Here is a 26,418-nt window from a genome sequence, read left to right on the forward strand (position 1 = left end):
GTCTGTGTCCTGTAGTTAGTTCAGGGATGGGAGATGAGTGACCTGCAGGGTCAGACTGGTAAGGTGGGCACTCAGGCAATGGGCCGATATCTGAGTTGCAACTGTGGGCCGTTTTTTAGGTCGAGCCTGGGCTGGGCATGAGCTGCTCTATGAGCCATGCTGTATTGGACTATGTACTTGAAGCACCACCCACTCTCCGTCCATATTTGTCATTGGCTTGTATCACTGTCCTTCGTAAATGCTGACTTCTGATTCGTTATTAGGGCTGTTAGTCCCTTAGTACTGCCTTGTTTTCATTTGTTACCTCCCATGAGGACTGGCTCTTTTACTTTGGTTGTTACACGGTAGGTCTTCTTTAGTCTGTAAGCACTATTTTCTTTAATGAGCTTCTCTTACTGCAGGAGGGTCTCTCGTGCGCAGTTGTCACGACCGGCTTGTTTATCTAACTCGTAGCAAACAGGGAGCTCTTCAGGGGCCATGGGAGACAGAAGGGGGCAACTCAGCGATGCCTTCAAGCATTTGAAATGCAATAGGTCTCGCATTTGCGAGAGTTTAAGCTATTAGCATTGTAAATGACAATGCCTTTTATTTATGTTTTAAAAACAAAAACATATATAAAAGGCATTGTCATTTACAATGCCAATAGCTCAAACTCGCGTAAATGTGTGACGTATTTCATCGCAGATGCTTGTTTGGCTAGCACTGAGGCTGATTTGGGCTTTGTCTGTGCTGTTCTGATGCCGCTAGAGGCCCAGTGGGGGCCTATGCGGTCTTTCTGGAGGCAGATGGGCCTGTGTTACCTTCCTTCTACCAAGGGGAAGGCAGAGGTGTCATTTCCAGTCTCTCGCTGGGCTGGCCCTTTCTTGTATGCAGATTGAGCAAGGGGCCTGAGAAGTGGCCTCACGTATATTCAGGTGGTGTCGTTCACCAGTGTGAACTAATCCGTGAACAAAGCGTGCAGGCAACATTTGCATTTTTAATTTTTTTTTCCGAAGTTGAGAACATATCTTTTTTAGAGAACTCCACCCAGTGTTTTTTGGTAAGGCGCAATCTGCAAATGTGGGCAACTTTTTTTAGCTTGCCCGATTTTCTTCCACAATCCAACCCTGGTGACCTGTGGTTGTGCAGGGGCGGTGAGGTGAGTCCCAGCAGAGTGTATGCTATGATGGGTCGATCCTCTGTGTGCTTTTGCTTTGTAAGGGCTGTGAGGTGAGTCCCAGGGATGTATATCCTATGGAGAGCCCAAGGTCTGTGTCCTGTACTTGGTGAGTGGGCTAGTGAAGTGAGTCCTATGGACATGTCCCTTTTGGTTAGTGCATTCTTTGTATCCTGCTATTTTTCAGGGTCTGATGAGGGGACTCCCAGTGACATGTCCTCTGGAGAGTCCAGGCTCTGGGTCACAGGTGCAAGAGAGTTAAGTCCCTGGGGTTCTTACCCTATGGCTATCAGAAGGGTCTGTGCCCTGTGATTGGTGCAGGGGTCGGTGAGGTGAGCCTCAGTGACAGGTACCCTTTAGAGATCCCAGGCCATGCAGGGACTGGTGAGAAGAGTCCGTGGGGTGTCTATCCTATGGAGAGTCCATCGTCAGTGCCCTTTTTAGGTCTCGCCTAATCAGCGCGCAAGCGCTGCTTAGGAGTGACCTCTTAGAATCTGTCTGCATGGATGTACTGCCCTGTTTCCAATGAGCGCTCGTGCATGTATGGCATACACCTTGCGGCAGCGAGCAGTGGCGCCATCTGTTTGCAATTATCGCGCCCGCGCTTTGGAAACAGATAGCGCCGCTGCCCGCTCCCGCAAGGTAAATGCTGTACATGGACTGAGCCCCGAAGCCGCGCCCCCGTTCCCCACTGTGGCGTTGCCAGTCCCGCTCCACTCAAACCCCCTCGGGTTTGCCTAGAAGCATGTAAACGTACCCGAAAGTCCAGAGTGCATGTCGCTTTAACTTAAGCACCCTTTCTTTACAGATACAATATTTCCAATGTAGTTCCCCTTCTTTTACCGCGCACAGGGCTCCAGCAGCCACAATATTCAGTCTACGGGCTCGGTCATCTATTCCTACTATACACATTCATTTCCACTACTTCACGTCGTGTTTTGAACGGGATTCCATTACGGTAAGCGCTGGGATGTATGCGCTTAGAACATGCGGCACTCTGTATCATGTTGCGGTACCTTATTTCAGCCGCTGTCCCAGGACGCTCACCTCCTCTCTAGCCCCTCCACCACTCCCCACTCCGACGTTTGTTCAGAAGGCATCAATCCGTACTTCCGCTTCTCCCGGGTCAGGGTGGGCCCTTATTAGAATAGATGGGGGATACAGGGATCCCGTGTGCATCCTTTGCATAATCCCCCCCCCCCGAGTCCCCCACAGGGATCTAGCAATCTGTCCAGGGGCATCATTCCCTGCAGGTGTTGCCCTGCCACTCCCGGCCCAAGAGAAGCAGGCTAGGCATTTGCACCAATATCAGTAGGGGTGGCAGGGTCTTCACGTGCAGCCAAGGTAGAAATATTCATAGTTTTTTTTCAATTGCTTGAATCCCCGCCCCAGACCTTCCTTCCCTTCCAATCTCCAGGGCTGTGTGCTGAAAGCGAGCTGCCGCATCCCATCTCCCGGGACCCCAGGCACACAGGTAGCTGGAGGGCACGGGCACAACAACAGAGGTCTGGCAGCAGCAGCGGTGCCTTCGGCCCCTCCTCCGGGTCAAAGCCTTTTACCCCCTTTTCCAACACGTGCAGACAAAACCTTAGTTTAAATGACAAGGAGGCTGGCTGTGGGGAATGGGAGGCGGGAGACCGAAGGAAGGAATAAAGCAGCAGCCTCTGGGGCTGCATCACATGCAAGTAGGCAGACACACCTGGACCACGGCATGGTTGGTGCAGACCTGCCTGCCCACAAAGAGGGTTGAGAACATTTCTCACAAGGTTGGCACCACTTTCTGCGGAACATAGGGACGTGGAGGAGTACACCTTAAATACGGGAGATTACGAAGACTGATTTTGCAAAAATATATAAATCACTTACCATTTTAATTTTCTGGAAGGACCGCAGTAGGAAAGTAAAATTGTGGCTTCCTCTGCTGAGAAGGAGAGAAACCCCTGACTGACACACCTCAGTTACCCATGCGTGAAAGAAGTAAGGCCCAGCTAGGGCAGTTGTGTTTCCTTCAGAGCTCGGTCGGTGTTCACACTTCATTAACGAGGATGACAGTACGTGTGCAAGGAACAAGGTTTTCCATCATTTGCAATAAAATTTTGGACTCCTAAAGTAAAGGGTAACGAAGACGCACAGTGCTTCCACGTCAAATACATTCCTCATTAAGATGCTCTTCAGAGAGTTTGCCCAACAGGCAGTCTCCGTTAATGTACGTCTGATCTTTAATAGAGACAGATAAGGCCACTAGAAATATGCAATTGAGAGGCTGCAGTGTTTTGCACATAATTATGGATTTGCTGCCTTTGCCACATACTCCAGCATCTGCATAATCTGCAGGATTAATAAAAAAATGTTCACAGCTCAAAGGCTTCAAATGTTACTAGAAACGCAGCAACACCTGTTGCTGCGGAAGTGGTGTGGATTTGGGGGTCTCCTTGGAAGACCACCCAAAGGTGCAGGGTCCACCCTTCGTCCATGGGTCCGGGATACAAACTGAGACCAACACTGGAGCGCCGAGAGAAAGGATATTTATTACAATCTCATGAGATGGAGAGAGAGCATTGGCAACAGACACCCGCAGCTTGTCTGAGGAGGCAATCTGCCAAGCACTTTGGTTCCACGTCTTATATACCCTCCATCCCCACCCCCTGCGTGTACAGTAAAGAAAGAACACCATGATTATGCAAAGGGGGGATGTGTACAGTAAACGATGAACACCATAATTATACAAGCAGAGGTCAATCTGATAAGTTAGCAGATGATCACTGTTGGGCCCCACAGGGCGTAGGTGAAACCCCTAATTACAAACAAGCAGAGGTCAATCTGATAAGCTAGCAGATGGTAGCTGTCAAGCCCTGCAGGGCGAAGGGCAGGGTGAGGACAGTAAGCGCGGGCGAACAGTCCTGTTCAACTGGGGTTAGCAAGAGTTCAGTTAGATTGTGGCAAACAGGGGCACAGACAGTCCTGCTCGACTGGTTTACCATGAGTTCAGGCAGGTGGTGGTAGGTCAGGTCAGAATCAGGGCAGTGCAGAGGTGAATCAAGAAGGGAAGCCACCGAGCATTTGTGATACAGAGAGAAGGTCAGTGATGAAGGGTGGGTGAAGCGCAAAATGGCGGAGCGAATGGCAAGATAAGACATACTTTTCCACAGAGTACAAAATGGCTGAGCGAGTGTCAAGATAAAAAAAATACATTTTCCTCAGTGGAAGGGTCTTCTTTGCGAAGGTTGACTGATCTCTTTTTATTATTGCTATAATTGGGCATTAAACTGTTACTAACGAGGTACAATTTATGCCCAGATAGTGTCAATATAAAAAAAAAAAAAATCCACAGTCCCTCCTGTTGACAGGAGCGAAGCAGAAAGTCATGAGGCATTGTTCCAATCATTGGTACGTGTGGCTCGTGTGACTAGTTAGAAGACTGTCTTATTTTCTGCTGTACTTTTATTCTTTTCAAAAGTTTCCTGAGGAATAATGCAAAGCCTCAGTGGTCATACCTGTAAACAGAAAAAGTAACCGTTGGTGCCTGTCTTCAAGTAATTTGAGAAGTTACTAGCACTTCTATTACTTAGGCACTCTCAATATGGAAAAAACAAAGTGATGAAGAAGGTAAAGATGTCTCGTTGTCACAACTTGTAGACTGAGGGGTTGGGGCGTTGATGTTTCCAGACGTTCTTAGTTGATGTATGCTTGGGGTCTGCTAACACACATTCTTTCTTTCTCTGCTGTGTGGAGCACGTGCAACCCTTCAGGATGAGCTTAAGATACCATTCTCACTTTGTAGTTTCTGTGGAACACATGTAGTTTCTGTGTAGCTCCTGGCCCCTTGCGTAACCCCTCAATCACATGTGAGATGAACGCCAGTCCATTGTCAAAACCAAAAAGCATGGGTACTTTAAAGCGCAGAATTCTTGCAGGAGGCATTTGGCAATCGTTTGTACCTTGCAGTTCTTGGATCGGTATGCCTCTGTCCGTGTGCTGAACATGCACACAATACCCAACACGTACTTGTAGTTTGAGTAGGGGGCATGCTGAGGAAGTCCATTTAATGTGGGGAAGAGAAGTGGCCTGAGGCAGTGGAAGTACCCGTTCCAATTCTTTGCACAAACCTGTCAATGCTCCACCACTATGTGTGGAGATTGAGTGGCACCAGTTGACAGCTTTCGACCTTCTGTTCATAGTCTGTCATTTTGGCAGCCAGGCTTCCCTCCATCAAGGGGGTATACTCCTGCCTTTGGGGCATGTTTGTGGCATCGTGTGCACAAAAGCTGGTTGATCCCCTATCTGCTCCCCTTTCCCAGGTTATTTTTTATTTATTATTTTTGTAGCTCAGCAAGGCTCTGCTTGTGCACCTTAAAAATGGCACATCTGCCATCTCAGCATTTCTGCGATTGCCATCCCTATTCAAGTCCCCTGTTGTACATATGTCTTTGAAAGGTCTTAAACATTTATTACCACCCTCATCTTGTCTCAGTGGGTCCAAAATTTAGTCTTAACCTTTCTGATGTGTGCTCCCTTCGAGCCATTACACAACTGCCCTATCAGGCTTCTTACTATAACAACAGCTTTTCTAGTGCCAATAACATCAGCCCTTAAGGTCAATGAGCTCCAGGCTTTGTCGAATGGATTTATAGATTCAGGCCTGTTCCCCTTTCAGGGCCCTATTTTCACACACCAGTGGTCATTACTCTTCGTGACTCTACGCTTCTGGTGGGGAAAGTTGCATAAAGAAATAGCTGTCCGTGCAGTGGGGTGGAGCCTGTATAGACACCACGCACCTCACTTCCTTCGCCGATGACGCCACACAGAGTCGAACTATGCCACCTACCAACACGCATGGGGACTGCTCACAAAAAGAATTGGGTGCAGTCAGACTCCTGATGATAATTCTAAGGTAAGGAATCTGCAGCTAGATAGAGTCTCTACAAGATAAGGCATCACAAAAGGAAAGTAACTTGTTCACACAGATCTTTGACTATTCCTTCTCAGGTTGCCTCCTAGGAATGAACAGGGAGACCGCTCCTTGCCATGGAGTTTCCTGGATAGAGTGGCCAAGCCGGCAGCAAGTGCAATGTGCCAGCCCAAACTGCATGTAGTGTTCCTCAAAACTCACAAGACTGGCAGCAGCACCATCTTGAACATTTTGCACCGCCTGGGAGAACGCCGGAACCTGACATTTGCCTTGCCCATCAAGTACCAGTTCAACTACCCTAACCCCTTCTTTTCCCGCCGTGTGAAAGGCTACAGTCCGGCCTCGAAGCAGAAGTATGACATCTTGTGCCACCATATGCGCTTCTACCTGCCTGAGGTAAGTGACCCTTGCCTTCTGTGACAGTAGTCTGTGCCATGGCACCATTTCCCCTCAATCATGGAGGAAGCTAAACAGCAGATCATAGTTGCCCACTATGAAACCTTTGAAAACATATGGTTGAGGAATGCATTTAACCCAGATTTTTGTCTAAATATGCAATACGTTTTAGCAAATGTCCTGAATGGGATCTCATGTTATAACCCATCACAAATGTCTACCACACCGGGAAATACTTGAAAATGCTCAAGATAAAATAGTGTGCCCATTAGAAATAGTGAATGCATAACTGAAGAACAGTTCTCTGATACATCAGTGTCCATATTTCCTGTGCTGCTGAGACTAGAGATTTGAGTGAGGGCTCATTTGAAGGAGTTCTCAAAGGGTACATTGGGTGGCAGGGGGGTCACTAGTGGAAGCATAGAGGCTGCAGGCGAGATATGGGAAGCCTCAGTGCCAATGTTAGCGTACCTAGAGGCACATTTGTGTATTGGCCATTTATGCTACTGCACTGATTTAATGCTTTCTGTTCAGGTTTCATTAGATAATCACCATTCGCAGCACAGCAGGTGGCATCAACATGTAGTGAAAGTGTTTTATTAAGTCAGCCACAGAGAAAGAAGGAAATAGCAACATCTTAGCTCGAGAAGATGGCAATGTTAAAATATGAACTTGGCATGTGTGATATCAAAATGTAAATTCTTAAGTTATGAACAGACATGAGGTTCACTGAAACCGTAGTTCATTGGTTCTGCACCCAGCTCTCCAATGGATCCAAGTTCACCCATTCATTCCCTCAGTGACCCTCATTGTCCGCAAGGCTCCATCCTCTTGCTGTTCCTCTTTAGTCATTACAAGGGTCCCTGGCTGTCCACTGCTGGCCACCGGAGCCACCTCCACCCAACACAAATAGGTCTCAGCAAGCCCTCTTACAGTACACAAGCAAGACTGACTGCCTTTGTGACTGCCTGTCACCCAAGCACTGGTGCCAAGCAACTGCCTGGAGCTAAACCAAACCAAGAAAGAGAATCCATCCTCATCATCAAGGATAAGACTTTTCATCCTCAGAGGCTTGTCCCAGAGAAAGAGAGCAAAATGTTCAAAGAATGGCAAAAGAAGGAGGAGGGGAAAGCAAAGAAATCAGTTACAAAAGGAGAAAGCGGGTATTAAAAAAGAACCTGCAAGAGTGAGACTGAGATAGCCAGAAAGAGACTTGAGGTAGAATTAAGAATAGTTAGTCTTGGTATTCAACAACCCCAGCATTCAGCAGTACCTACAAAGTACTCCTAAGAAAACCTTTGGGCTCCTGCGCTTATTTTTTATTATATTTTAGTCTAGTCTATCTTATTTATTTAGGTTGCAGATTAGGCATTGTTGTATGATATCTAAGTTTCAGACAGTGTTTAGATGATCTTTACATAAGAGGATTCTTCGCTCTTTCTAACTCTCTCAGTAAACTGTGCAGTCAATACATGGTGACAGTCCTTTACTGTTGTGACAGGGAGACAGTCCCTCCTTAGACACAGGTAGGCAGCCGTTCTCACTTTCCTGCTTCACAGGCAGCTCTTCTTATACAGACTTTACAAAATGCTTTATTTCAAACAGCAAATAATAATTGACTTGCAGGTTACAGATTGAAAATGTAGAAAGACTCAAAGACCTGTGACCCCATAACCTAACACTCTGACCTAATCCTCTACACATTCTTTATTGCAATTCTTACTATTCTTAACAAACGAAGCATTCTTCTTCTTGTGATCTCATGTGTATTCGTGGTGGCTGCGTATTTTGTGATGATTTTCTGAGTCATATATTTGATTTGTGGATTTAGTTGTGACTGCAGTGCTGTGTTTTCAGGCTGATTGTAAACTGCTCTTCCCATTTGCTCATCCCATCTTTTAATTCTGTACTCTCTCTTAAAATGTCAAAAACCTCTGTCGATAATGACATACTTGATCCAACCTTTGAGGACTTACCCTACCTCTTCCGGTTCACTGACATAACATCGATGTAATAAATTTTGGTGTAAAAAATATCGAGTAAAAAATATTGACTTTAAACTATCGACTCCTATACTTAAACAGGTAAGTACAAAAATATTGACTAAAAAATATTGATGTAAAAAATATAGATGTATAAAATATCGACTTTTATATAAATATAAAATAAAATAATGTATATTGAATTGAATTTTAATAAAATAAATTTATCATACATTTTAATAAAAAAAGATATACTACACAAACATAATTATACATATATATTTACTTTAAAACAATTAATAAACTATTATTTTTGAATTATGGTAAAAGTTTAAAATTATATAAAAAGCTAAATATATAAATCAATGGTTTAAAATATTAAAAAACAAAAACATTAAAATATTAAAAAATATTTAAACTTACATCTCACAATACAGTCAGTGCAACAGTAGGGAAAGTGTTGAATAGCGGAGGGGTAGAAATTACTATTCCCACTCCAGTGAGAGCAACAGTAGGGAAAGTGTTGGATAGCGGAGGGGAAAAAATTACTGTTCCCACTCCAACGAGTGCAACAGTAGGGAAAGTGATGGGATAGCGGAGTGGTAAAAATTACTATTCCCACTCCAGCGAGTGCAACAGTAGGGAAAGTGCTGGATAGCAGACGGGTTAAAATAAATATTCCCACTCCAACAGTAAAATATATATAGATATATATATATATATTAAAATGTAAAAATATCTATAAATAAATAATATTAAAAATTAAAAATCATATATACTAAATACATAAAAAGAAAAGATATTATAATTGTAATTACATATAACAAATACCTACAAATATTATATATAATAAAATAATAAACACTTAAAAAATATTCTTTTAAACTAGAAAATATTTACAAACAAAAACATTAATTAATACATAAATATATTTATTTTATTTCCTACCCTATAACACCACACCAATAACAACACATTTCACCATTTGAATTCAATTTACTTCCATAATTACCATAATTAATAATAATTTTAAAAAATGTATTAAAAAAATGAATAAACATTAATTAACTACACAGACTTTAACACTATAATGTCCACAACATACACCTAAATTCAACTATAAAATAATAAAACAGAATTAAAACTTATTTTTAAATGAAAAGCTATTACTGCTAACAACTAATTATAAAGTAGTTACAATGTATTTAATACCCATTCTTTACCCCTAAACAATTACCCAAAATAAATATCAAATAATAAACATTGGTTAACAACTATATATTAATTAATTAAACACAAATTACTTCCCATCCATTACCCCTATAAACACCACAACACACACCTAAAATTAATTACACAATTGCCATAACATATTTTTAATTAATATCAATTAACAAATAATTATTAATAAAAAATAAATAAACTACTTAACACCCTTTACCCCTATAAACCCCAAAACACACTCCTAAAATTACTTACACAATTACCATAATTAATGACCAATTAATTAATAAAAATTAGTTAACAACCAAGTATTAATTCATCAATTAAAAATACATTACTTCCCACCCTTTACACCAATAAACACCAAAAACACACACCTAAAATTAATTATACAATTACTATAATGAATTACAAACAAAATGATTTTTATTAACCCCTTGCGTGCGCATGACGTAACCACGCCGTCATGAGCCACGGGCGGCGTGTGCTCATGACGGCGTGGTTCCGTCATGCTGTGGCCGCTCCGCCCACGCGTCACTGATTCCCTGCCTGTGCGGGCGAAATAACGAGTGGGCGGAGTCATGACGGAATCACGCCGTCATGAGCACAGCTCGCCCGTGACTCATGACGGCGTGGTTCCGTCACGAGCATGGCGGCGCCGCGCTCACCCCGCACCCCCCCCAGCGCAGCGGCGGAATTTGCGCCGCGGCGAAGGGGTTAATTGACAACAAATTATTATTTAATTAATAATAAATTATTTTACACATTTAGGGGCCGATTCCGATCCGGGTCGAAAAGCACACCGACCGAGTCGGACTTGGTTCGGTCGGACTCCTATAGAAGTCAATGGGAGCCAGTTGTACGACGCGTACATGCGCTCCCATTGACTGAATGGGTACGTCTCAAACAAGTGCACCCCCTACAGTGGGTACGCGTCGGTGCCATCCGCACCGTACATGCCAGTGTTGGGGAGACCCATAGGTCTCCCCCTGTGTGCGAGTCATGCGGCTGCGGGAGCTTATGCGAGCCGGACACTCCGGCTCGCACAGGCTGTCTGACGCGTGCATCGTACTGGCTCAGTCATGAATCGCATCCATTGCACGCCACGGTTAGCTTACGACCGAGACGTACGGAGCGGTTCAGACCCGGAAACGACTCGGTCGGTGAATTTCATGTAGCTCGCATCGTACTGGCTCGCTCGTACAGCTGTACGAGTCGGCCGGAAAACACGCGTACGGCTCGTAGTTTTTCCGGCCGGATCGTGTTCGGTGCCCTTCCGACCCGGATCGGAATCGGCCCCTTAATACTATAACATCTCAATTAAGCAAATATAAATAAATACAAAATAATCAATCAATTTAATATAATTAAATTACTTCCCACCCTGTTCCCCTATAAACCCACAACCCCATACAGAACTAAAAACACAAAATTCCAATAAAAAAAAATAATAATAACTACTAAAAATGTAACACATATATTAAAAATACAAACAATTCTTATACAAAAAACATACATCATATACATTTAAAACATATAATAAAATACATAACATTAATTAAAAAATCGATATATTTTTGCAAACGATATTAAACACTTCTATATTTTCAAAATTGATGTTACTTACCTTAAGTCGATATTCTTGACCACGATATTCTTGCTGTCGATATTTCTGAACCACAATATTTCAGACTCGATATTTGTGCACCTCAATACTTTAAACTTGATATTCTGGGGGGGCGTGGCCAAGATGGCGAGCGGGTAGTACGCAGATCGCTCATCTCCTGGTTCCCGTCCGCTGACCTGGGCACTTCCCGGCTCTGTTCCTGCGCTGTGGACCCCCGGAGGTGCATGGGACAGCAGCCGGAACATAGGCACATACTTCTCAGCTGACCCCAGGCGGTACGCATTGGAAATGGCGCCTCCAGTGCACCGCGAGCTGGGATCCAAGATGGCGGCCCGGACTTAGCAGCGGCCCAGAGAGATGACTGGAGCTCTGGGGGTGCCTCGCACAGCTGCCTGGGGGGTCCCGATGTTCTGCCTACAGCGGCCCGACATCTCTGGGGCAGATTAGTGGATGCTTCCCTTGGGCCTCAAGGTGCGAGGCAGAATCTACAGGGGCGGAGCAGACGGGCCAACGACTCGGAGGGTGGCCTTCCCATCGCCGTCCTCGAGAGCCTCTGGCAGCGGGCCCGCCGTTGCAGTGAGTGGGGGCCACAACTCCGGGGATCGCGGTAGGCAGTCTGGCGATCCCCGTGGTTCCTTTGACTGAGCAGGAGCCATTGTCGCCTGGGGTGTTCTCTCCTACCGGCACCCTTTGGGGTATCGGAGGATCTGGACTCTCCACTGCACGGCCACGTGAACTCGGCCCTGCTCGGCTGGCCTGGGACCCCTGGGGTCATCCAGGGGAGTGCCTCAGCATAGTACTCGGCTGCACGCGGAGAGCAGGGGACTCGTGACCCACAGGAGGGAGCAGGACCAGGCCGGACTGAGGCCTAGGGCAAAGATGATGACCGCTGTTTGCCCTGCCGGACCGGGGGAGGACAAGGCCGGTGCTTCGGCAGCCGGAGGTTCTGTGGCGCCATAGCACCACATCGAAGGGTGTGCACAACCACAAGACCTGATGGGGCCATCGTGCAGCCTATCACTAACCCAGTCCAGGCCATAGGAAGACGTAGCCCTGGTGCAGGAGGGTTTTCACCAGGTGACGAGAGCAACCGCACGGGCGGCGTCCCCAATGCAGGACGATCCATGCTGCTGAGAGGGCTGGAGGGATCCCCCGTTGATTCTGTTCACCGGCACGGTACACATCACAGTCACCGGTTACCGGGACATACACCACTCTGCTTCGTTGGCAGTGTAGGGCGCCGGCCCAGATCATCCGCTTCGGAGCTGCCTCGCACCGCACCCACCACAAGGGAGGTGCTAGTGCTGGATGATCGGTAGACGAGCAGCTGCCTGTTCACACACCACGAGCTTACAGCCTGAGCCCCGGGCAGTTTCCATTCTTCCTGAGGGAGGAACCCCGCCTCCCGACGGCTACTTCACCCTTAAAGCCGTTGCCCTGACATGTCCACCACACAGGGAAAGAAGGAAAAAGAAAATGGGAAGGAAGACAGGAATGTGAAGGACATGTTCGCCAAGATGTCGGGGGCGACCGGAGGAGGAGGCCGCACCTCTCCAGCTCCCTCCGGGGGCACGAGACAGACAACATGGATGAACTGGTCACAAGGGCCTTCTTGACCCAACTGTTCTCGGCCCTGAGGGACGACCTGCATGCCCTTTAAAAAGACTTCGCTGATGAGATGAAGGAGGTGCGTAGGGACCTGGACGCAGTGGACCGCTCACGCAGAAACAACATATGGGTGAAGGGTGTCCCTTCTAACGAAGAAGGCACAGACATCACTGGGTTTCTCCAAGGACTCTTTTGACATGTAGTGCAGGAATCTCTGGACTTTCCTATCAAAATTGACAGGGCTCACAGAGTCGGCCTGCAGCGGAGGGCCTCAGCACCTTCCCCTGACATCCTGGCCTTCTTGCCGGACTTCCAGCTTAAGGAGCTCATCCTGCGGCGAGTGAGGGACACGCACCCCTTAACATACCAGGGGCACATCATAGCCCTATATCAGGATTTAGCGGCCATCACGCTCCAGAAACGGAGAGATTTTCGATCGGTCACGACTCACCTTCGCAATCTGCGTGTCTCCTACTCGCGGGGGCACCCATTCCTCATCATTTTCAAATGGGATGGCAAACTACGGCAAATTCTTTCACTGCAGGAAGCGTGCCAAGTCCTGGGCATCGATCAGCCCCAATCGGCGGAGTCCCCGAGCAAAGACAGGAAAAATCAATGAGAAAAGTGGCAACGTGTCGGAAGCAGGAGGCGGTCGGGACCCCCTCGAAACCGAATCCGGAGACGATGGTGCAGGAGTGCCGAGCTGTCCTGGCCTCCCTGACTGCTGAATCTGGACCCGGAGCTGATGAATGAACTGAGCCCGGGGTCAGATAAGTGGACCATAGCAATGCCGGAGGGCGGCGGGCAGGGGTGGGGGGCACCGTAGGCCACAGATGCGCCCTACAAACTGTTTCACCGCGGAGGCGCGGTCAAGCACTGCAACTTCTGGACACTTTGGTGCCGATTCTGATGCGAGTCGGAAAGCACTCCGACCGAGCCGGATCCGGAGTGTTTTCTGACCGAGCCGGAGTCCTGCAGTCCGACCGAGTGAGTACAATGCGGCCGTATGCTGCCGGACTCGGTTCGGTCGGACTCCCATAGAAATCAATGGGAGCCGGTCGTACGACGCGTACATGGGCTCCCATTGACTGAATGGGTACGTCTCGTACAAGGGCGCCCCCTACAGTGAGTACGAGTCGGTGCCAACCGCACCGTACATGCCTGTGTTGGGGGGACCCTTGGGTCTCTCCCTGTGTCCGAGTCGTAGGGCTGCGGGTGACAGGGGGTCCGACGCAGACCCCCAAAGGCAACCACCTGGACGTTTTGTGAGCCAGACACTCCGGCTCGCACCGGCTGCCCAACGCGTGCATCGTACTGGCTCGGTCATAAATCGCATCCATTGCACGCCACGGTTAGCTTACGACCGAGACGCACGGAGCGGTTCGGACCCGGAAACGACTCGGTTGGTGAATTTCACATAGCTCGCATCGTACTTGCTCGCTCGTACAGCTGTACGAGTCGGGCGGAAAACACGCGTACGGCTCGCAGTTTTTCCAGCCGGATCGCGTTCGGTGCCCTTCCGACCTGGATCGGAATTGGCTCCATCAGTGTGGTATTTCCTGTTGGGTTGGTTGGGTTTAGGGTGGGGGGCAGGGTCTGATATCCATAATCCATTGTTGCAAGATCCCCTGGGGGTCCATGGCATCTCCACAGGAGTGTTCCTATGCCAGCACACACAGTCTCCACCTATACATAGCCGCTTCACCGGACCGGGAGCCATACCATTCTCTAGGGGCCAGCTTAGATTGTCCCGCAAACCCCTGCCTAACTATGACAACTGTGAAAATACTTAGATTAATTTAAAAGGGGCTCAACAACCCGGGGAAGAGGCGCGCAATTCGATCTTACTTAGAGAGCGCGGAGGCAGACATGTGTCTCTTACAAGAGACGCACCTCCTTCCCAAAGATAGCCACCGCATGCGCTCGAGGGCCTTTCCTCATCAGTACTTCTCTTCACTGGGGGAGAAAAAGGCAGGGGTGGCCATTCTCATATCTAGGCGCTGCAAGGGGGAGGTAAGGGAGAAAGTGGCAGAACTCAAGGACGGTTACTGGCCTATACACTTCAATTTGGCAACCAACTCCTTGTGGTCGGCTCCGTATACGCTCCTAACTCGGGCCAGGAGAAATTCCTCCAAGCTGCCTTAGCGGATGTACTGGCCCCACAACATCGCATGACACTGGTAGGGGGGACCTAAACATAGTCATGGACTCCAACATGGATAGATCGCAGGCATCCTACTTCCACGGGGGGGAGCTCTCGAGGGATGGGAAGGAATGCCTGAGGGAGATGGGTTTGATAGACATCTGGAGGGCAGCTCACCCCACTTCGAAACAACACACATTCTACTCCCACATGCACAAGTCTTATGCTCGCTTGGACTAGTTCCTGGGAACCTGGGAGGTCAACAGCGTGGTTAGGGTGGCGTGCATTGAACCTATGGCCTTGTCTGATCACAACGCTTTGACGGTACAGGTACTAATGACCCCGTGAGCCCACTGACCCGGGAGCTGGAGACTTAGAGAGAATATGCTCCATTACAAGGTAGTGGAACAGCAACTTCTTAAATGCATTAAGGACTATCTCACAGTTAATGACACCCCAGACATTATGGGAGGTGATGAAGGCTGTGGTACTGGGGAGCTTATAGCGATGGCCCACAATAGAGAGCGCAAGGAGGTGAGATCCATTCTGTCGGCACAGGTGCAGGAACTTGAATAGGTGCATAGCAGGACCGGGGCCCCTAGTATCTGAAGACAATTGAAGGCGGCCAGGGTGCAGCTCACCGCCCTAGACTTGAATAAAGCGGAATACGTGGCGGTACGCCTAAAACATTCTTACTATATTGGGGGGGACCGCACGGGCCGGCTACTTGTGAACCGGCTACGTGCCCAAAGACAACGATCACTGGTTTCCTCGCTACAGAGGTATGGCTGGGGGGAAGTTAGAGGGAATGAAGAAATAGCTCACACGTTCCGTGACTTCTATGAGAAGCTTTACACAGCGGACACCCGCCCGACCGCGACACTGCAGCCTACCTGCAACCCGTCACTATGTCCACACTGTCTCCAAATCAGGCGGCGTCATTGGACGCCTCCATTCGCATAGAGGAGGTTGTCACAGCGATCTCACGCCTGAAAGTGCTTAAATCGCCGGGCCCTGGTGGGTTCCCCTCCTTCTTCTATAAAAAATTCTGCCCCATCATAGCAGCGATCTTAACCAGGCTGGTTAACACCTTTGGAGGCGCTAATCCGATCCCGGACACTATGCTTGCGGTCTTGCCCAAACCGGGGAAAGATAAACAACAATGCAGCTCATACTGCCCAATCGCTCTACTTAACGTAGATCTTAGGATCTTTACGGGAATCCTCGCATCGGGTCTGAGCCCCCATATGCCAAACCTGATAGAACCAGATCAAGCAGGGTTCATCCAATCTCGACAATACAGTGGCAACATGAAGAGGATACTCCACCTCATAGATAAGGCTCACCAAACGCAAATGGACGCCCTCCTATTGACGATAGATGCTGAAAAAGCATTTGATCGGGTGGACTAGGGGTTCCTGGACACACAATGGTGAAGTTTGGCCTGGGAGAGAGGTTCCGGGATTGGGTGGGCTGCTGTTACGCCAAACCCACGGCCTGTATCAGGGTCAACGGTGTCTCCTCTCTACCCTTTGCTATTCTAAGAGGGACCAGGCAGAGATGCCCGATGTCCCCGTTACTGTTTGCTCTGTACATAGAGCCTCTAGCGCAAAGGGTTAGAGATAACCCTAGAATCAAGGGGATCCCATTTATGGGGGAAACACACCCCATCAGCCTTTATGCAGATGACATGCTAGCGGCTTTGACAGAACCCAAACTCTCCCTTCCCGCCTTTCTTGACGAGTTAGACACATTTAGCCGAGTTTCCGGCTTCCGGGTCAATGTGGATAAATCATTGACACGGAACCTAAATCCGGTAGCGCCATCATCGGCCCTCGCGGGTGACTGGCTGGCCGGCATAAAGGTTGCAGACACTATCTCTTATCTAGGGCTAGACTTAGCAGCAACGGTTCAACGAACGGCTCAGTTGAATTATGCCAGGCTGGTGCAACAAGCTGTGAAGGACTTGGGTGTATAGAGCAAGCACCATCTTTCCCTACTCTGGCAGGTAGCGGCGGTCAAAATGTCCCTACATCCCAGGGCTCGTTATCTGTTCCAGACCCTGCCGGTTTTGCCCCCTGCGGGAGTGATTGCTGCACTGCAACGCAGCATCAATCAGTTTGTGTGGGCAGGGGCACGACCAAGGATGAGTAAGGCCCTGGGGTACATGCGCCCCAAAAATTGAGGCCTTGGAAATCCGGACCTCCTTAGCTACTATAAGGCGGCCCAGCTGAGGTATCTGGTAGAAATGGCACGTCTGGAGTCCGAAAAACGGTGGCTCTTTCAGGACAGAGCTCTGGCGGGAATCCCGCTGTGGAAGGTCCCCTTCTTAAGGAGGTCACAGCGGCCGAGTGGCCTGATGGGCTCGCTGATCACTAAATCGGGATTGGTAGTCTGGGACGGGGTGGCGAGATCTTTTCCATCTCCGCTGACCCCCCTGTTTGGTATTAGCGAATTCACCCCAGGATTGTCTGACAAATCATTCGGGGAGAGGCGAGACACCTTGTGTCGTTCGGTGGGTCATCTATTTGATCTATCAGGGGTGCTCTCGTTTCCCCAATTGATGCTAGAGTATGGGATCCCAGAGTCCGAGAGATTCAGATATTTGCAGCTGAGACACTGGGTCCTTAAACCGGGAATGAGGGAACAAGGGGGCCGTAAACTGACCAAATATGAAAAATGGTTAATTACTAAGCTCACTGACAAAGGGTTGATATCTGAAATGTACGACATGATTAGAAGTGTCTCACACTGACAAGCAACTCGAGTCAGAAGCGCTGGGGGAAAGAACTGGGAGGTGACCATTCACACAAGGACTGGGACGGAATTTACTATAGAGCAAAGCACACTGCCCGCTATGAAAATAGTGACCTATTGGTATCTAACACCCGTGCGCCTCCACAGAGGCAACCCCGACAGGAGCCCCACCTGCTGGAGGGGTTGTGACAATGAGGAAACCCTGCTCCATATACTGTGGGATTGCCCAATACTGTCTTCCTATTGATCTAAAATTCTAGACGAGATAGATGAACTCTTTGATATTGAGATTCCAAGGCTTCCGGTATATGTGATTTTGGGCCTCCCTAATCCCATTACATTTCCTCTGAAGAGCAGGAGAGGACGCCAGATGGGGCTGGCATTGGGTGCAGATTTACAGAACATCTTGATGCACTGGGGGACAACCACTCCTCCTACACATGTGGGGTGGCTCCATAGACTATGGCATATCATTGGGATGGAACCTTACTATGGGACGGGAAAGCATCTCGCATCGCCCTCCAGAAGCTAACAAAGGGGTGGTATGACAGAGGGATTGCCCTTCCGGATCTACGCCTCTATTTCCGGGCCTCACAACTGGTGGCCATCAACCAATTTTTTGACAATTTTAATAATAAACTGCATGATTACTTAAAATCTTTACAGTATAAGATAAAAGAAAAAAAGAAGCTTTATGAACGTCCCGACTCACCCCCTCACAAGTCCCATCCACACATAAAAGTGAAAGTCACTTTGGGTTAGATATTAACATATTAGTCCTGATTAGCTGTCCAAAGCAGAGTTCTTTTAAAAGGAGTGATGTATAGGTTGTACCAGTATTTCCCAACTGATAAGGGGAGGCACATGAAAGTTCGGTAGAGTCAATACATGTACCAAGGGCTGTTGACGAAAGATGGATTCTTCGTGGGGGCCATCAACCATTGGATCTATGGCTCCCCGTGGAACCCGTCTTTCCACCTAGAACAATACCAAACAGGGTGGGAAGGGTATTTAGGTGCTCTTTACAGCAAGGTCCGAAGGGGCCGGTACCTGGGGCCTATGTCACAAACGGTGGCCATTTGGCACAAGGCCACTAAGCACCTGGGATGGGCGGATAAATTCACAAAAAGCCACACCATTGTGGTCCTCTCAGCAGTTGGGATCCCTTTGCTACCACACAGGTTCGATAAATGTGACACCATTGGCATAACCAGCATAGGGGACTTGGTCAGCAAGGGGAAACTTCTCACATTTAAGGAATTACAAACCAAATATGCTCTCGCACCGGGAGAGGTTTTTCGTTATTTGCAGATCAGAAACTCTCTTCTCATAAACGTTCCAGACCTACCCTCATTGCCAGACTCTTTCCCCTTAGAGGACCGCCTGCTCACAGAACCGCCCTTGACAAAGCTATCTCCTGCACCTACTGTAAACTCTGTAACAATTTACCTGACTCCTTCCAAACACTTTGATACCGCTGGTAAACAGACATAGGGCCAATAGATGACGAGGATTGGCAAACAGCATTAATGTCCCCCAGGGAAACTGCGATAAATCACCCTTCTGCCTTATACAACTAAAAATACTCCACAGGTCCTATCTCTCCTGGGTACTCCTGGCCAAAATAGGTAGCCGTGCATATGCTTTGTGCCTTAGAGGATGCGGCCGAGACAGTACATTTTACCATGTCATATGGGACTGTCCCAATATATGTCCTCTGTGGAGCAGTGCAACCAAAAAAATGAGAGACACACTGGGTAAACTCCTTCAATTATCCCCGCGAATGGGGATTCTGAATATATGGGAGGCCACCAAACTGACAGACATAGAGCAACAGTGGGTGGCACTGGGGTACCTGCTAGTGAAACGGGCTATAGCAATGCTCTGGGGATCCAACAAGCGGCCATTGACGGTTGGATGGGTGGCAGAGATGGATAGATGCATGATTGCAGAGAAGGAGGTCTACAAACAGCGGGGCTGCCCTAAGAAGTGGGACAAGAAATGGGGAGGGTGGAATGCATTTAGGGGGAGATTTGTACTTCTCCAACAGAGGATATGGCGATGAGGAGAAATCGAAACAGTGACCTTCCAAATCATTAAATATATGTAGTCTGCGAATATTGATGTACTATAGTGCACGGAAATTGGACTGTAATATAAGACTGCAATGATGACTCTGTGCTTTAACTTTAATAAAATTGTTAAAACAAAAAAACAACAACATCATACTGTGGCCACATTTCATTCATTCACATACACTCACACACACACTCGCCATCAGCATAAAAATATGAACACTTCTACTACTTCTATATGATAATGCACATTATTCTATTCTAAACAGTAAATGCAATTGGCAAGCCCTGGTCACTTTCCTCAGCGCTAAGAGACGATATGCTTTTCACACCATGCATCTCTCAGATCATGAAATGACTTTTGGACTTTAGGTCCAGGTCAGTAATTTGAGTGTTCAGATTTTACCTAGAGGTAAGGTTTAACAACACCAGCGTTTCAGGTGTACCTCTGTGTGAAGCATTTGAACACATATTGGCACCTTCCAATTTTCAAATTACCCACATTGACCACTTCCAACCTTATATTGGGAATTACAGGTTAACAAATTATGTAGCACCTTTCTGACTATTGTGCAACACACGTACACAACCTAACATACGATACCCTTACGTCTCTTATAACCTTATATTTACATCTGTATTTGCCATTGCTAAGGGAAACAAGTCACAAACATATAAAAACATGGAACGTATTCCGCATTGTCCTCACCTTAAAAAGACGGTAGTCCCCGGATTTAACCCCTGTGCACAGGCAGAACTTCAGTGAACACAGTGTCTGCCTACCTCATTAAAATGTGCACAATTATCTATGCATCGGCAGGTAGGTGGTCTTCCAGTGCCAGTAGTCAGGTGGGGGCAAGAGGGACCTCTTAGGCTGGCTCGCCAACTGACTTGAAACCTTTAAAATGAAAAAGACACAGACTCCTCTTTGGCAATGTAAAGAAAGTTCTTTAGTGTCGCGACAGGGAGACAGACCCTCCTCACACACAAACAGGCAGCCGGTCTCAATTTGCTGCTTCACAGGCAGCTCTTTTTATGCAGAATTTACTAAATGCTTTATTACAAACCAGCAAATAATAATTGACTCATTGGTTACAGATTGAAAACGGAAAAACATTCAAAGGCCTGTGACCCCATATCTTCATACTTTGACCTAATCCTCTACATATTCTTTATAGTAATTCTAACAATTCTTAACAAACAAAGCATTCTTCTACTTGTGATTGCTACTTGTATTCGTGGTAAATGCAATTTTAGTGGAGTGTCTGGTTTTATCATTGTGCACCTAAGACCTCCTTGTGTTGTAAGCTAATTGGATTTCCTGCACCCATTATCTAATCAAGTTTCAGTCTATTTGGAAACACAACATCCATGCCAGCGAGTCCTTGTGCTAAAGCCATAAATTATTTCAAGTTTGCTAAACATGAGTTGGCCTTTAATTGCAACCCTTTCAAGTTACTTATTCCATTGTATCCTCAAGTGAACTCTTCACCTTCCTCTGTCAGTACAAGATTTAAGCCTACACTGTTCTTTCACCACATACAGCTGTGTGGTTTCTGCTTGTGTCTGTTGTCGATATTTTCGATTTTTACATTTTCTACTGTGTGTTCATATTTTACATTTCCTACAAACGTAACCTGTATTCTATTGATTTTTGAGAACTTCTAAGCAGTGCCGGCTTTTGGGCGGTGCAAGCGGTGCCACCGCACCGGGTGCCAAGGTCAAGGGTGTGCCATTCGTGCTCTAAAATCGGCATCAACACAAAAAGGAGCACAGGGGAAGAAAAGGTCAAGTCGCCCCACACTCAACACATTATCAACAATCAGGGCCTGTTAGAAATGGGCATCTCTAGTTGGAAGCAGCTGGCGCCGAGGTCCAAATAGGGATCCTTCTTTCTAAGTCAGAGTAAGGGGACTACACCCTTTGACAACCCCTACTCAACCCTGCGGTAACGTAGCACAAGCAGACAGGCCTATCTCAGAGGCAGTGTGTGAAGCATTTATGACCATACACAATAACGCAGGAAAAACGCTACAAACGGACACCACAAGTAGTTCTAGAAAAATAATTATCTTTATATAGACTGAACACGAGGCTTAAAAGCGCTCAAGAAATCACAATGCACATAATTACAGATTCACTCCAAAAGCAATCAAGGCATTCAAAAAGCGTGTGGAACGAACTTAGTTCGAGGCCGGGGTCCACGCGACCCGGTGATGCACAATGTACCTGAGATTTAAAGGGGGACCGGCACGCACCCTCACAAGGAAGCCGTGGTGATGACAGGCAGACTCGCACGGCCACAGCTTCCGACTGTAGCGGTCCTCAGCATGCACACACGATAATCCTGGTGCGGGCTTAAGGCAGGCACCCAGCAGCACACGCAGGGGATAACAAGATCCTCGAAGTGGTGACTAGTGCGGGCACTCAACGGCACAGTTCCTCAGCTGCAGCGGCCCACACTAGCGATGGCGATGATTCTCGTAGGATGGCAAATGCGGGCACTCAACGGCACAGCTCCTCCGCTGCAGCAGCCCACAATAGCGATTGCGATGACTCTCGTAGGACGGCAAATGCGGGCACTCAGCGTCACAGCTCCTCAGCTGCAGTGGCCCACAATAGCGATTGCGATGGTTCTCGTAGGACGGCAAATGCGGGCACTCAGCGGCACAGCTACTCAGCTGCAGTGGCCCACAATAGCGATTGCGATGATTCTCGTAGGACAGCAAATGCGGGCACTCAGCAGCGCAGCTCCTCAGCTGTGGCGGCCCACAATGGTGATAGCAATGACTTGGGTAACACAGGCAAATGCGGGCTCTCAGCGGCAACAGCTCCTCAGCTGCGCCGGCCCACAATAGCGATAACGATGATTTTCGTAGTACGGCAAATGGGGGCACTCAGCGGCACAGCTCCTCAGATCCGGCGGCCCACATTAGCGATACGATGACTTTCAGCCCGCGTTCCCCGCAGTAGTACCAGAGGCTCTGGAATTCTCAACAGAGGCCTCACCTGCAAGCAGAATTCCCCTCAAATAGGAATCCAGGCGGCTGATGGGTGAAGTCTAATATCCTTGAGACTTCAGCAGGAGGCAAGCTCAAATCAGGCCCTTGGGTATTTGCTTCAGCAAAATGGATGATACCTGTTTGGTATTAGCGAATTCACCCCAGGATTGTCTGACAAATCATTCGGGGAGAGGCGAGACACCTTGTGTCGTTCGGTGGGTCATCTATTTGATCTCTCAGGGGTGCTCTCGTTTCCCCAATTGATGCTAGAGTATGGGATCCCAGAGTCCGAGAGATTCAGGTATTTGCAGCTGAGACACTGGGTCCTTAAACCGGGAATGATGGAACAAGGGGGCCGTAAACTGACCAAATATGAAAAATGGTTAATTACTAAGCTCACTGACAAAGGGTTGATATCTGAAATGTACGACATGATTAGAAGTGTCTCACACTGACAAGCAACTCGAGTCAGAAGCGCTGGGGGAAAGAACTGGGAGGTGACCATTCACACAAGGACTGGGACGGAATTTACTATAGAGCAAAGCACACTGCCCGCTATGAAAATAGTGACCTATTGGTATCTAACACCCGTGCGCCTCCACAGAGGCAACCCCGACAGGAGCCCCACCTGCTGGAGGGGTTGTGACAATGAGGAAACCCTGCTCCATATACTGTGGGATTGCCCAATACTGTCTTCCTATTGGTCTAAAATTCTAGACGAGATAGATGAACTCTTTGATATTGAGATTCCAAGGCTTCCGGTATATGTGATTTTGGGCCTCCCTAATCCCATTACATTTCCTCTGAAGAGCATGAGAGGACTCCAGATGGGGCTGGCATTGGGTGCAGATTTACAGAACATCTTGATGCACTGGGGGACAACCACTCCTCCTACACATGTGGGGTGGCTCCATAGACTATGGCATATCATTGGGATGGAACCTTACTATGGGACGGGAAAGCATCTCGCATCGCCCTCCAGAAGCTAACAAAGGGGTGGTATGACAGAGGGATTGCCCTTCCGGATCTACGCCTCTATTTCCGGGCCTCACAACTGGTGGCCATCAACCATTGGATCTATGGCTCCCCGTGGAACCCGTCTTTCCACCTAGAACAATACCAAACAGGGTGGGAAGGGTATTTAGGTGCTCTTTACAGCAAGGTCCGAAGGGGCCGGTACCTGGGGCCTATGTCACAAACTGTGGCCATTTGGCACAAGGCCACTAAGCACCTGGGATGGGCGGATAAATTCACAAAAAGCCACACCATTGTGGTCCTCTCAGCGGTTGGGATCCCTTTGCTACCACACAGGTTCGATAAATGTGACACCATTGGCATAACCAGCATAGGGGACTTGGTCAGCAAGGGGAAACTTCTCACATTTAAGGAATTACAAACCAAATATGCTCTCGCACCGGGAGAGGTTTTTCGTTATTTGCAGATCAGAAACTCTCTTCTCATAAACGTTCCAGACCTACCCTCATTGCCAGACTCTTTCCTCTTAGAGGACCGCCTGCTCACAGAACCGCCCTTGACAAAGCTATCTCCTGCACCTACTGTAAACTCTGTAATAATTTACCTGACTCCTTCCAAACTCTTCGATACCGCTGGCAAACAGACATAGGGCCAATAGATGACGAGGATTGGCAAACAGCATTAATGTCCCCCAGGGAAACTGCGATAAATCACCCTTCTGCCTTATACAACTAAAAATACTCCACAGGTCCAATCTCTCCGGGGTACTCCTGGCCAAAATAGGTAGCCGTGCATATGCTTTGTGCCTTAGAAGATGCGGCCGAGACAGTACATTTTACCATGTCCTATGGGACTGTCCCAATATATGTCCTCTGTGGAGCAGTGCAACCAAAAAAATGAGAGACACACTGGGTAAACTCCTTCAATTATCCCCGCGAATGGGGATTCTGAATATATGGGAGGCCACCAAACTGACAGACATAGAGCAACAGTGGGTGGCACTGGGGTACCTGCTAGTGAAACGGGCTATAGCAATGCTCTGGGGATCCAACAAGCGGCCATTGATGGTTGGATGGGTGGCAGAGATGGATAGATGCATGATTGCAGAGAAGGAGGTCTACAAACAGCGGGGCTGCCCTAAGAAGTGGGACAAGAAATGGGGAGGGTGGAATGCATTTAGGGGGAGATTTGTACTTCTCCAACAGAGGATATGGCGATGAGGAGAAATCGAAACAGTGACCTTCCAAATCATTAAATATATGTAGTCTGCGAATATTGATGTACTATAGTGCACGGAAATTGGACTGTAATATAAGACTGCAATGATGACTCTGTGCTTTAACTTTAATAAAATTGTTAAAACAAAAAAACAACAACATCATACTGTGGCCACATTTCATTCATTCACATACACTCACACACACACTCACCATCAGCATAAAAATATGAACACTTCTACTACTACTATATGATAATGAACGTTATTCTATTCTAAACAGTAAATGCAATTGGCAAGCCCTGTTCACTTTCCTCAGCGCTAAGAGACGATATGCTTTTCACACCATGCATCTCTCAGATCATGAAATGACTTTTGGACTTTAGGTCCAGGTCAGTAATTTGAGTGTTCAGATTTTACCTAGAGGTAAGGTTTAACAACACCAGCTTTTCAGGTGTCCCTCTGTGTGAAGCATTTGAACACATATTGGCACCTTCCAATTTTCAAATTACCCACATTGACCACTTCCAACCTTATATTGGGAATTACAGGTTAACAAATTATGTAACACCTTTCTGACTATTGTGCAACACACGTACACAACCTAACATACGATACCCTTACGTCTCTTATAACCTTATATTTACATCTGTATTTACCATTGCTAAGGGAAACAAGTCACAAACATATAAAAACATGGAACGTATTCCGCATTGTCCTCACCTTAAAAAGACGGTAGTCCCCGGATTTAACCCCTGTGCACAGGCAGAGCTTCAGTGAACACAGTGTCTGCCTACCTCATTAAAATGTGCACAATTATCTATGCATCGGCAGGTAGGTGGTCTTCCAGTGCCAGTAGTCAGGTGGGGGCAAGAGGGACCTCTTAGGCTGGCTCGCCAACTGACTTAAAACCTTTAAAATGAAAAAGACACAGACTCTTCTTTGGCAATGTAAAGACAGTTCTTTAGTGTCGCGACAGGGAGACAGACCCTCCTCACACACAAACAGGCAGCCGGTCTCAATTTGCTGCTTCACAGGCAGTTCTTTTTATGCAGAATTTACTTAATGCTTTATTACAAACCATCAAATAATAATTGACTCACTGGTTACAGATTGAAAACGGAAAAACATTCAAAGGCCTGTGACCCCATATCTCCATACTTTGACCTAATCCTCTACATATTCTTTATTGTAATTCTAACAATGCTTAACAAACAAAGCATTCTTCTACTTGTGATTGCTACTTCTATTCGCGGTAAATGCAATTTTAGTGGAGTGTCTGGTTTTATCATTGTGCACCTAAGACCTCCTTGTGTTGTAAGCTAATTGGATTTCCTGCACCCAATAT

General features: G+C 47.4%; 1 protein-coding gene across 3 annotated transcripts in view; it reads left to right on the forward strand.

Moving 5' to 3' along the window:
* Positions 1-26,418, forward strand: part of GAL3ST4 (galactose-3-O-sulfotransferase 4) — a 139,957-nt gene that overhangs the window by 95,514 nt on the left and 18,025 nt on the right. For all 3 annotated transcript variants that reach the window (XM_085639935.1, XM_085639934.1, XM_085639936.1), the window contains one exon: positions 6,143-6,461. In XM_085639935.1, the coding sequence (XP_085496061.1) occupies positions 6,143-6,461 (319 nt within the window). The remainder of the gene's footprint in view (positions 1-6,142; positions 6,462-26,418) is intronic.

This window comes from Triturus cristatus, chromosome 12 (genome assembly GCF_964204655.1).
Source record: "Triturus cristatus chromosome 12, aTriCri1.1, whole genome shotgun sequence".
Lineage (NCBI taxonomy): Eukaryota > Metazoa > Chordata > Amphibia > Caudata > Salamandridae > Triturus > Triturus cristatus.